This window comes from Vipera ursinii (assembly GCF_947247035.1).
Source record: "Vipera ursinii genome assembly, chromosome: 10".
Lineage (NCBI taxonomy): Eukaryota > Metazoa > Chordata > Lepidosauria > Squamata > Viperidae > Vipera > Vipera ursinii.
The window spans coordinates 1,698,942-1,711,191 of record NC_139520.1 but is presented as its reverse complement, the minus strand read 5'-3'; the positions used below and the strand labels follow the sequence as shown (position 1 = coordinate 1,711,191).

The 12,250-nt window shown below is 45.8% G+C and overlaps 2 protein-coding genes across 4 annotated transcripts in view; one reads left to right on the top strand and one right to left on the bottom strand.

The window, feature by feature from the left end:
* Positions 1–5,896, top strand: part of FCSK (fucose kinase) — a 129,821-nt gene extending 123,925 nt beyond the window's left edge. The window contains exon 21 of the mRNA XM_083370446.1: positions 5,840–5,896. Within this exon, the coding sequence (XP_083226572.1) occupies positions 5,840–5,881 (42 nt within the window). The 3' untranslated portion in view covers positions 5,882–5,896. The remainder of the gene's footprint in view (positions 1–5,839) is intronic.
* The window catches only part of MTSS2 (MTSS I-BAR domain containing 2), a 51,224-nt gene that overhangs the window by 26,805 nt on the left and 12,169 nt on the right, over positions 1–12,250 (bottom strand). For all 3 annotated transcript variants that reach the window (XM_083370452.1, XM_083370453.1, XM_083370454.1), the window contains exon 2: positions 7,776–7,837. In XM_083370452.1, coding sequence (XP_083226578.1) covers positions 7,776–7,837 — 62 coding nt within the window. The remainder of the gene's footprint in view (positions 1–7,775; positions 7,838–12,250) is intronic.

Below are 12,250 nucleotides of genomic sequence, written 5' to 3'. Positions count from 1 at the left end.
GAGGAGGAGGGGGGTGTTGAAGACCTTGCTGATGATAGCCCTCAGCCAGGCCCCTCCCACTTGGTCACCATGGAGACATGAGCCTGACAGTGTGGATGAAGGTGACCCACAGCTGGCCCTGTTCAAGGACGCCCGACGCAGGAGGCAGTCAAGTAGGAGTAAACAGAGGAAGGCTGTGGGGTTTCTCGGAAGGAGGCAGAGAGAGGCCACGCCCTGAACTCTTTATAAAGGGAATGTTTGGGGAGGGCTGGTTTGCTGAAAGCAACCGCTCAGATAGCGTTTCAAAGCTCCTGTATCTTGGTACGTGTCTTGTTTGTTTTTTGTAGTAATAAATTTGGCAGACGTCATTCCAGCCTCTTGCCGTTTATAAAGGGGTTGCCTTTTCTGCAGGGCCGGTAGCAGGCTGGTACAGAACAAGCGGGGCGAGTGCGGGGGCTGGGAGATGTCAAAAGGAGCATGTACAATCGTGACCACAAGACAGTGGTTGCAGATCAAGCAGGTGGGCAGTGCTCCCCGCAGATGTGTTGGGAGGCAGAGGTGGGGACCGGTAAGACAAGTACGTGCCCACAGAGAGGGCCTCCTCAGGGTGCCTCCGGTCAGGGAATGTCGACTGGTGGCCCCCAGGGGGAGGGCCTTCTCTGTGGGCGCTCCGGCATTATGGAACCAACTGCCGGTTGAGCTCCGGATGGCATCAGACCTCCGATCCTTCCGCCGCAGGCTGAAAACCCACTTATTTGAATTAGCTGGTCTGGCCTGATGGGGGAATATGGGTTTTTAAATTGGTGTTTTTAGTACTTTATTATTGTTGTTTTTTAACTGGGCACTGGTTTAATTTCCTTTTAACTTTTGTATCACTATTTATATATGCCCTGTGAACCGCCCTGAGTCCCTAGGGAGAAGGGCGGTATAGAAATCAAATAAAAGTAAAAGTAAAAAAAAGTAAAGTAAGTGGGCTGTTCCCAGAGGGCAAGGTCTCCAGCCATCTTGGCATTCTCAGAATCCTCCTTAACACTTTAGAATAGAATAGAATAGAGCTGGAAGGGATCTTGGAGGTCTTGTAGTCCAGCCCCCTCCTCAAGCAGGAGAACCTATACCATCTCAGACAAGTGACTGTCCAGTTTCTTCTTAAAAGTCTCCAGTGATGGAACGCCCACGATTTCTGGGGGCAACCTGTTCCACTGGTTGATTGTCCGTCAGGAAGTTTCTCCTTAATTCCAGGTTGGTTCTCTGAACCGTTTCCAACCATTGTTTCTTGTCCTGCCCTCTGGTGCTCTGTTGAACGTGACTCCCCTCTCCCTTGTGGCAGCCCCTCAAATAGTGGAATACCGCTATCATGTCTCCCCTATTTCTTCTTTTCTTTAGACTAGCCAAACCCAAGTCCTGTAGCTGTTCTTCGTATGTTTTAGCCTCCAGGCCTTTGATCATCTTAGTTGCTCTTCTGTGAATTTTTTCCCAAACTCTCAACATTTTTTTTGTGATATGGTGACCAAAATTGGCTGCAGTATTCCAGGTGTGGCCTTACTAGAATTTTATAAAGTTTTAATAATACTTCATGTGATCTTGTTTCTATGCCTCCGTTTATACAACCCAGGATTGTATTAGCTTTTTTGGTTGCTGCTGCACACTGCTGGCTCATAGTCAAGTGATCGTAAGCAAGGTCCCTCTCACAGTTGTTGTTTTTAAGCCAGGTCTTGTTTAATCTGTATTTGTAACTTTGGTTTTTCCTGCCTAGATGTAAGACTTTGCTTTTCTCCACGTTTTGCTGGATAGGGCCCATTGTTCAAGTTTGTCAAGATCTTTTTGGATTCTGAGTTTGTCTTCTAGGAGTGTTGGTTACTCCTGCCCATTTGGTGTCGTCTGCAAATTTAATGAGCTCCCCTTCAATTCCCTCCTCTAAGTCATTGATGAAGATATTGACGAGTCCTGGGCCTAGGATGGAGGCTTGTGGTACTTTCATCGATTGGGAGAGAGGGCAGCCAACGGGAGCGCCAAGCCAGCCCGAAAACAAGGAGACCACTTTGCTCCGAAGAACTGTCTGCCTACAGAGAAAACGACTACTCGGAACTGGCACAGTGAAAGTACGGAATGGAGAAAACTCCCTAGCACCGATAATGTTGCCTAGTTGGGTAATGAAACATTTGCAAGAAAATCACCAAACTCACAGAGCACTGAGGAGCCCTCGTTTCAACCCTGAGCTACAAATATTAACAAAACCATTATAAATCCAATTTCAAAGGGGGTTTCCAGTGTAGAAATTGTGGCCTCATATGTCCTCATTTTCAGGGATGGGTGGTGAGCCAAAGAAAAAGGGGAGAAATCACCCACTTGTACTTCGGAAGCCAGTTGAGGGAGAAAGATGAAGCCCAGAGCCTCAAGCAGAGCCTGCTTAAAGGACACGGCAGAGTTTGCCTGCCCCACTTTCCAGAGACGTTGGAGTGGGGAATTTTTTAAAGTTATAGAGACCTTTGGACAAGCAGAACACCTAAACCTCCTGATAAGTACACTTCTGACTCCAAGGATTAAAATGTAAGTAAAGAAATAATTATACGGATTTTAAAAATTAAATCTGTATAATCCCTATAGCAGGGTCCCCAACTACCACAGGCTGCAGTCCACTACTGGGCTGTCACCGGTTTGGAAATGGGCCATGTGAATGGCTGGCTGGCGCATGCAATCACGAGCCTGCTGCTTGCGTGGCCAGCTTCCCTCTCTCCCTCTGCCAGGCTGTCCAGCCACAAAGGTTGGGGAATGCTGCTTTCCAGCCCTCTCTGACTGGTTTACAAATATCAGGCTCTTGCCCCCAACAACTTGGGTCCTCATTTTACCGACCGCGGAAGGATGGAAGGCTGCGTCAACCTTGAGTCCCATCAGGATTGAACTCCTGGCTGTGGCTGGAGTTTGCCTGCAATGCTGCATTCCAATCTCTGGGCCATCAGGGTCATCACAGCCACCCAAAAGGTGGCCCGTCTGCCTTTCCTTGAAGGGGAGGGCAGGGAATGGCTCTGCCAGTCCAGGGCCATGGCAGGTGACCTTGATTCCCTGCCGGAGATGGGCAGGAGCCATCAGGGAGAGATGCTCGCCAAGCATGCTGGCTCTGGGCCAGGTAGGTATCCACCAGCCTCAGGAATGAGCTGCAACCATGAGCCTGCTTCCAGACAGGTCTGTTTATGGAGCAGGGATACACAGGCAATGCAAAAACTGCAGTAGAAGTTAGCTGGGAAATTCTGGGAGTTGAAGTCCACAAGTCTTAAAGTTGCCAAGTCTGGAGACCCCTGCTGTAGCTGATCTACATGAAGTCAGATTACAATATAATTTCATCAACAAACGCTACTACATGATCTATAAATCTATAAATCTATAAATCCCTGGCAAAGCCACTTCTCCAAAGTAGCCCCTCATGAGAATTCCAGAAAATGGGAGTCCTCATTAGAAAGCTCCAGCAAATTCCCAGTCCTTAAAGCAGTAAATGAGAATCCTAATGCCTCCTGGGTTTCCCTCTGGCCTACAGAAGATGCTATGGGGGTTGAGGGAAATGCCTGTCTTGGTCCTCCAAAGACTGGCTGGTCGATTTCTGGCCATTACCAGCCCCAATGGATCTGCCCAGGACAGCAGTTGTGTCAAGGGGGCTGAACAGAAGTCCCCAGGAGAGAGGCCAAGCAGGACCTGGGGTGTCTGGGGACCTCTTTCTTTTCTATTCTCTCCTGGTCTGTCTATCTGAGAGGGAAACAGACTACCGGAGTTGACCCAGATGCCCACTGAGCTGAGCATTCAAAAGGAAAGATGAGCTCTACAGTTGTTCTGTACCAGCCTGCTACCGGCCCTGCAGAAAAGGCAGGGACAACCCCTTTACAACCGGCAAGAGGCTGGAATTATGCCTGCCAAATTTATAGCTACAAAAACAAACAAGACACGAACCAAGAAACAGGAGCTTTAAGAAACATGAACCATCTGAGCGGTTGCCTTCAGCAAACCAGCCCTCCCAGACATTCCCCTTATATAGAGTTCAGGGCGTGGCTTCTCTCTGCCTCCTTCCGAGAAGCCCCATTGCCCTCCTCTGTTTACTCCTAATTGACTGCCTCCTGCGTCGGGCGTCCTTGAACAGGGCCAGCTGTGGGTCATCTTCATCTCCTATGTGGTCCAGCTTCTTCTCTGTGATTGGTATCTTTCTGGTTCACTCAGAAAATGGTAAGAGAACACCTATCTGACCTTGATGAATACAAATCACCAGGACCCAACAGATTACATCCCAGAGTTCTGAAAGAGCTGGCAGATGTTATCTCAGAACCATTACACCACATCTTTTACAAATCCTGGAGAATCGGGGAACTACCCAAGGATTGGAAAAGGGCTAATGTGGTCCCCATCTTCAAGAAAGGGAAAAAAAGGACCCAGGAAACTACAGACCAATCAGTTTAATATCAATACCTGGGAAGATCCTAGAAAAGATAATAAAAAAACAGATCTGCGAACAACTAGAAACAAACCAAGTCATAACTAGCAGCCAGCACAGGTTTGTTAAAAACAGATCATGCCAAACCAATGTGATCTCATTCTTTGATAAAGTAACCAAACTAGTAGACCAGCGAAATGCAGTGGACGTAGTATACCTAGATTTCAATCAGGCATTTGACAAGGTAGACCACAATGTACTCCTCGGTAACCTAGAAAAATGTGGAATAGATAACATCATCACCAGATGGATCTGTAGCTGGCTGACAAACCGTACTCAACAAGTAGTCCTCAATGGCACTACATCCACATGGAGAGAAGTAAGCAGTGGGGTACCACAAGGATCCATCTTAGGGCCAGTATTCTTCAATATCTTCATCAATGACTTAGATGAGGGAATTGAAGGGGAACTCATCAAATTTGCAGATGACACCAAACTGTCAGGAGTAGCCAAGACCCCAGAAGACAAACTCAGGATCCAAAAAGATCTTGACAAACTTGAACAATGGGCCCTATCCAACAAAATGAGTTTCAATGTGGAGAAAAGCAAAGTCCTACACTTAGGCAGGAAAAATAAAAGGAACAAATACAGATTGGGCGAGACCTGGCCTGGAGGCTGTAACTGAGAGGGACCTTGGTATGCTAGTGGATGATCACTTAACTATGAGCCAGCAGTGTGCAGCAGCCACCAAAAAAGCTAATATCATGTTGGGCTGTATAAACAGAGGCATAGAATCAAGATCACGCGAAGTACCACTTTATAAAGCCCTAATAAGACCATACCTCGAATACTGCAGCCAATTTTGGTCACCATATCACAAAAAAGTTGTTGAGAGTTTGGAAAAAGTTCAGAGAAGAGCAACTAAGATGATCAAAGGCCTGGAGACCAAAACGTACAAAGAACGGCTGCAGAACTTGGGTTTGGCTAGTCTAAAGAAAAGAAGAAATAGGGGAGACATGACAGCAGTGTTCCAGTATCTGAGGGGCTGCCACAAGGCAGAGGGGGACCGGTTGTTCACCAGAGCACCAAAGGGAAGGACAAAATGGTTGGAAGCTGATCAAGGAAAGAAGCAACCTGGAATTAAGGAGAAACATCCTGACAGTGGGGAGAATCAACCAATGGAACAGCTTACTCCCAGAAATCGTGGGCGCTCCATCGCTGGAAGTTTATAAAAAGAGACTGGACGATTATCTGACTGAGATGGTATCGGACCTCCTGCTTGAGCAGGGGGCTGGACTAGAAGACCTCCAAGGACTCTTCCAGCTCTATTCTGTTCTGTTCTGTTCTGTTCTATTCTGTATCAAGTATGTCCCACAAATTCCCATTCTTTGCTCCTGCCTCATTTCTTCTTCCATCCAGTGCTTTATATTCTCCATTTATTTTTTCCAGCATTATCGCAGCCTTCCCTCCCTTCTGTTGAGCTGCCTCTGAGCTAAGGACCCTCACTCTGAGTGATGGTGTGCAACTCCATAGCCTCAACACAGCAGCAACAGTAACCCATCTACACAACAGCAGTCACCAACACCTCCCTAAAGAGACCCACAGACTCCAGGGTAATGGGTCAGCAAAACAGGTTGACCAGATTGAGGCGGGAGGGTCAGGAACCCCCAACTCACTGGAATCACAAAGCAATTGGGCCACCCTGTTTGTCCTTAGCTAAGGCCCAGTGTTCAAGTCTATGGAGACCCTTCTGAGCCTTGAGCTGCTTCCTGGTGGATTAGCAAGCTCTCTCTCTCCCTACTACCATCCCCCCCTCTGCCATCTGCACATTTTCTGTTTCTTCATCTGGGTCAAAGTTGCCTGTTGGGGATTCCTATGCAAGGAGAGAGATTTAGGGTTAGAAAGAGGAAGCCCCCAAACTTCAGGGAGGCTCATTTTGAGGGGGCTTCTCAGCCTGCACCCCTGCGCCAGTGCTAGCAAAGACACAGAGGGTGCTGCAGAAGTCATTAGATTTAATTAAAATATTTAACCTCCTCTTTCACTTAAAGAGCAGCTCTGTGCCTGGGGCTACCCCAGAAGCCGCATGCCTGACTCCTCCCTGCCTGGCCTTGCTGGGAAAGTCCCCAGAATTCCTTGGTCATTTTAAAATAACATTTATTGAATTTCTGTTTAGAAAGGAAAGCTACTGTGTGAGGATTGTTATCCAGATATAAACAATTCCAGCCAATAAAACCATCAAGGAAATGGGTGCAGCCCCCACCTCCACTTGGCCCAGCCTGGGATGAGGAGGAGAATGCAAGGCCATCAACAGAGACAATCCAGGACTTGCGTGGGGATTTAGCATTGATAAAAGTAAATAAAAGATGTTCAAATTTAAAATGGTAAGAGGAAGTAGCTGCAAGAGGAAATAGTTAGCTGAATGACAAACCAAATTAAAAAACAGGAAAACTAAAGCTGGACTGAATGGAAAAACGGGAAAGAACCCATTGTTCTATCAAGCCATAAACAGAACTCAAAAACAAACAGAACATGCTCAATATTCTATTGAATATTATTTGACACATCTTGCATCTATTATTTCTTAATTTAAACGCACATAGATATATGATTTAATATCTAGCAGGAAATACGTAGAAGGCAGTCATAGTACCTCAGTCGATGGGGAACCAGGAGGGATGGGCGGACGGTGCAAGGAATGTATAAAGATGTTGATTTGAGATGATGAATGAGACAACCAACCTTTGATAGCTTCTCTCCCTGCTTATTAAAATAAACAAAACAACTTTGTCTTGGCTGGCTATTGGTCGGGCGAACTTGCCACTGGTTGCGAAGGAGCACATAACAACCTCACATCCAGTATAGAAAAATTGTGAGAGTCTGCTTGAGAGATTTCTGGGTGCTGCCATTTGTAAATCTCCAGCAAGGAAAAGGGAACATTATGTCCTGAAAAATCTGCACCCAACACACACCGCCCCAGTTCTCCAGAAGTATCAACGTGTGTGTGTGTGTGTGTGTGTGTGTGTGTGTGAGTGTGAGTGACATGCTAATCTTAATCTACTTGGACTTTTTGACAAGCCCCACACCAAAACCTCTGTGCACGTTTAACAGACACCTTTGATTGGGCCTGAGACGCTCAGCCAGCCAGGGCCCCTTGGCAGAAATTCAGAATCCAAAGCTCCTGCCTATCATGGACTGCTTGCAAAAACGGTCTCCCACAGCCCAGCTCCCTGAACAGCCTTCTAAATAACCAGCCCACTATACAACAGCAACAAGGATCAAAATAAAGCACAAGAGGCACAAAGACCACAACGACTTCTTCCAAAAAGGAGCAATTCGCTTCCCTGGGGTAGGAAGCCAATGGCAGCTGCTCGGTAGGAGAACTCACCGCAGCTGGGAGTGGAGCTTCGTGGCTTTTGAGTTGAAATCTTCCCAGACTGGGTAGGAGCTCTGGAAGACAAGGAGAGAAAGAGGTTGAGCAGCACTCCTCCCTTCCCTGGGTAAAAGCAGAGACTCATAAGGGGGGCGGGGGGGCTGCTCCTTTCCTGGAGCCAACTCCTTCCCCCAAATCAGACCCTGCCCTGCCCCAGCCCTGCTCAGAGCAAAACAGTCGAGCCACTTTGGTACCTCTGGCCATACCAGGTGTGGTCCAATCAGTTTGTAAGGTAAAGCATGGAATCTGCCAACCCTCAGCAGACACCCAGTGGCCCCTTTGGGACAGAAGTGATGCACAGTTTCAATGTGATCTCTCAACAGTCTCTTTGTTTTTCAAAGATGTGTCTACCACCAGTTTTCTGCTAAACCCACAGTGCCCCAACACAGCGCTTGAGGGCTGTTCTTTACTGTATTTAAATTAAGCCCCTGAATAAACAGAAAGCCAGCATGCTGTGAAGGACAGCTATTGGGAGATTGCCTGAAAAGCCCACCTGCCAAGCAAAAGCTCCAGTGGAATGGCCTGACTGGAGCAGAAGCAGCACCTGAATCCACAGCAAGGGGCATCAACGGCCCAGGGCCCCAAACTCCTGCCTGCTCTTGGCCTAGCAGTGAGGAGACCTCCTCAAAGACTAAGACTGGTCCCAGCAGGCCAGGCATGGAAGACAAGGATTTTGCCCAGTCTTAGAAGAGGGGTTATCCCCAGATCCCTTCGTGTGCTGGTGGGGATGCCTACCTGAGCTGCACTCTGGTGCTCCTTTCAGTTCTAAGACTCTTGAAAGCACTCGGTGGGGATCAGCACCCCATCTGCCTCTGGGTCACTTGCACATTCCTCTGCAGCCACTATTTCGGGCTCAAGTAATGGCCCGCAAATTGTGAGGACTCTTGGCACTGGGATTTGTGTGACACTGAACTCACAACCCAGCAGCCCACGCTCCCTCTATCTCAAGTGCTGCTCTCCCCCAAAGCAAGGAACGGAGCAACTTGGTGGGGCAAAATGGAGGAACGAAGCAGGCCAGCCTCTCTTTGGTTGGGTCTCACCCCAGAAGCCAAGCCGGGGTGGAAGCCTTCCAAAGCCAGATTCCTTCTCTTCCCAGCAGCCCTCACTTCCTTTCAGTAGGGCAGTGGGAGAAGTAAACCGACAATTCAAAACAGGGAAAATAATTTTTAGAAATTTTTAATTTTTTAACAAACAAAAAACTCATGGACAGAGAGACTGACATTATAGTGCCTTGCAAAATATGTTATGTGTCTGAACTTCTATCAGTGTATCCTTCCATCAGTACATTCCAGTCATTAGTTTCATCCCACCAAGTTTCAGTAATGGCAACTATATCACATCGGCCTTCATGTCCTAATACTTTATGTTCACCCTGTTTGAGGGTTCGTGTGTAGGCATTTGAGTCCTTTATTGGTCTTGGGTATGTTTCTTATATCTCCTACTTTGTAAACTAGGATTCACATCCTTTTTATTTCTCTGTATTTCATTATGTTTTTCTTTATTTCTTTTTTCTCTTTACTCCCTTCCTCATGTGATTGGTTATCAGTCCATCCCTTGCCAGTAGCCTTTCATCTAAGTAATGCATACCATGGTCTAGGAAACCGAAGTTCTCTTGATGACACCAGTTTTTAAGCCAGTGGTTTGCTTCTAAATCCTTTGCTCCCTCATTGGATGTTGGTCTTTTGTTGGAAGTATAGATGAAAACACCACTTGTACTCCTAATTCTTTAACTTTCTTCTCTAGCTGTTCGTAATCTCATTACTGTTTACAGATTCATCATTGTGTTATTGTCCCCACGTGTAGGAGAAGAAAGGGGTAGTAGTCCATGGGGGGTGTAAGGTACTCAATTACATCTTTGATTTTTGCTCCCTGGCCTAGATTGACTGCCTGTTCTGCAGAGTATAGTTTCTCTTTCCCTAAGAATTGAATTTTTGCCTTTTTTTTCCCCTAGGGAAATCTGGAATACTTTTCTTCCTGTCGCAGGAATGCTGGCTTGGGCCTCTTTTTTTAAAAAAAATATTGATGAATACTCTTTTGTGAGTGTCTGTATATTTTCTTCTAGGGGGAGGCTATGAAAGCAATTTTTCAGTTCCAGAGGGGCTTCACTGACATGTTTCCATCTATCTTGCTCTGTAGGTACATATGTAGGCTTGTTTTTTATGGAAGCTGTTTGTTTCCTATTGTGTTCAATTGGGGTGTAGTCTTCTTGTTTAGGTTGGGGATTCTCACTTTGCTCAAAACTCTTTACTTTTTCTTCTAATAATTCAAGTAGTTTAAAATCAATACATAGGAAGATCCTAGAAAAGATAATAAAAAAACAGATCTGAGAACAACCAGAAGCAAAGTTATAACCAGTAGCCAGCACGGGTTTGTTAAAAACAGATCATGCCAAACCAATCTTATTTCATTCTTCAACAAAGTGACTAAACTAGTAGGCCTGCGAAATGCTGTCGACGCAGTATACTTAGATTTCAGAAAGGCATTTGATAAAGTAGACCACAACCTACTCCTTGGTAAACTAGAAAAAGGTGGAATAGACAACATTACCACCAGATGGATCTGTAGCTGGCTGGCAAATCGTACTCAATGAGTAATCCTCAATGGCACCACAGCCACATAGAGAGAAGTAAGCAGTGGGGTACCACAAGGTTAGGTCCAGTACTCTTCAATACCTTTATCAATGACTTAGATGAGGGAATTGAAGGGGAACTCATCAAATTTGCAGATGACACCTAACTGGCAAAAGTAGCCAACACCCCAGAAGACAAACTCAGGATCCAAAAAGATCTTGACAAACTTGAACAATGGGCCCTATCCAACAAAATGAGTTTCAATGTGGAGAAAAGCAAAGTTTTACATTTAGGTAGGAAAAATCAAAGGTACAAGTACAGATTGGGCAAGACCTAGCTCAATAACAGTAACTGTGTGAGGGACCTCGGAGTCTTAGTGGACTTAGCCACGAGCCAGCAGTGTGCAGCAGCAGCTGAAAAAGCTAATACAATCTTGGGTTGTATAAACAGAGGCATAGAATCAAGATCACGTGAGGTATTAGTACCGCTTTATAAAACCCTAGTAAGACCACATTTGGAATACTGCAGCCTAGTTTGGTCACTATATCATAAAAAAGATGTTGAGAGTTTGGAAAAAATTCAGAGAAGAGCAACTAAGATGATCAAAGGCCTGGAGACTAAAACGTACGAAGAACGGCTGCAGGACTTGGGTTTGGCTAGTCTAAAGAAAAGAAAAAAATAGGTGAGACATGATAGCAGTATTCCAGTATTTGAGGGGCTGCCACAAAGAAGAGGGGGTCACATTATTCACCAAAGCATCAGAGGGCAGGATGAGAAACAATGATTGGAAACTGAACAAAGAGAGAACCAACCTGGAATTAAGGAGAAACTTCCTGACAGTGAGGACAATTAACCAGTGGAACAGCTTGCCTTCAGAAATTGTGGGCGCTCCATACTGGAGATTCTTAAAAAGAGACTAGACCATGGGTAGGCAACCTTGGCTCTTTTACTTGGCTCGTGGACTTCAACTCCCAGAATTCCTGAGCCAGCATGGCTCAGCTTGGAAACCTCTCCCTTTCCCCTCAGCATGGCTGGCTCAGGAATTCTGGGAATTGAAGTCCACAAGTCATAAAAGAGCCAAGGTTGCCTACCCCTGGACTAGACAATCATCTGTCTGAGATGGTATAGGTTCTCCTGCTTGAGCAGGGGGCTGGACTAGAAGACCTCCAAAGTCCCTTCCAGTTCTATTCTATCAAATGTGAACATTTGATACATACATAGTTTGGGTCTTGAAATCAATGAGACCCACTCAGAATGGACAATGCAATGGAAAACTTGGCTCAGGCAACATCTGGGAAGCCACCAGAATGTGGACTTCCAAGCATTTTGTCCAAACAATGGAGGCCTCGATCCTCCAGTGGAGAAGGGCCCATCAATGTGAGCCAAATCTTGAGATGGACTGGCCAACTCCAGTCAGAAATGGTAAGAACAGTCATATTTTATAGCCATCCCAGGGACCAAGGTACCTGATTCTGGATCTTGTTCTAAAACACAAACATAATTTGGCCAGATAGATTTCAAGTTGGGTAATATGAATGGAAGTGAAATAATGTTTTTAATTCAGAAAATGGCAAACATATCAAAGCTGGAAAGCTGAATTTGTTTCTTTGAATAATTACGCTCAAAGATTAGGACCAATGGCACTTTGAAAATGTTCATATTTATTTCTTAGATTTACATGCTGTGGATTTGGAACAATTCATACAACCTTCCATTTACTTTTAAGAAGAGGAAGAATGTTTAAGTTTAAAAGGGAGGACACAAATAAGTGGAAGTTGGGGGTGAATGTTTTGCAAAGCTTGGGACGAGGTAGAAAGATATTTTATTGATAAAAGAGATGTGGGGGACTGAGGCACACAA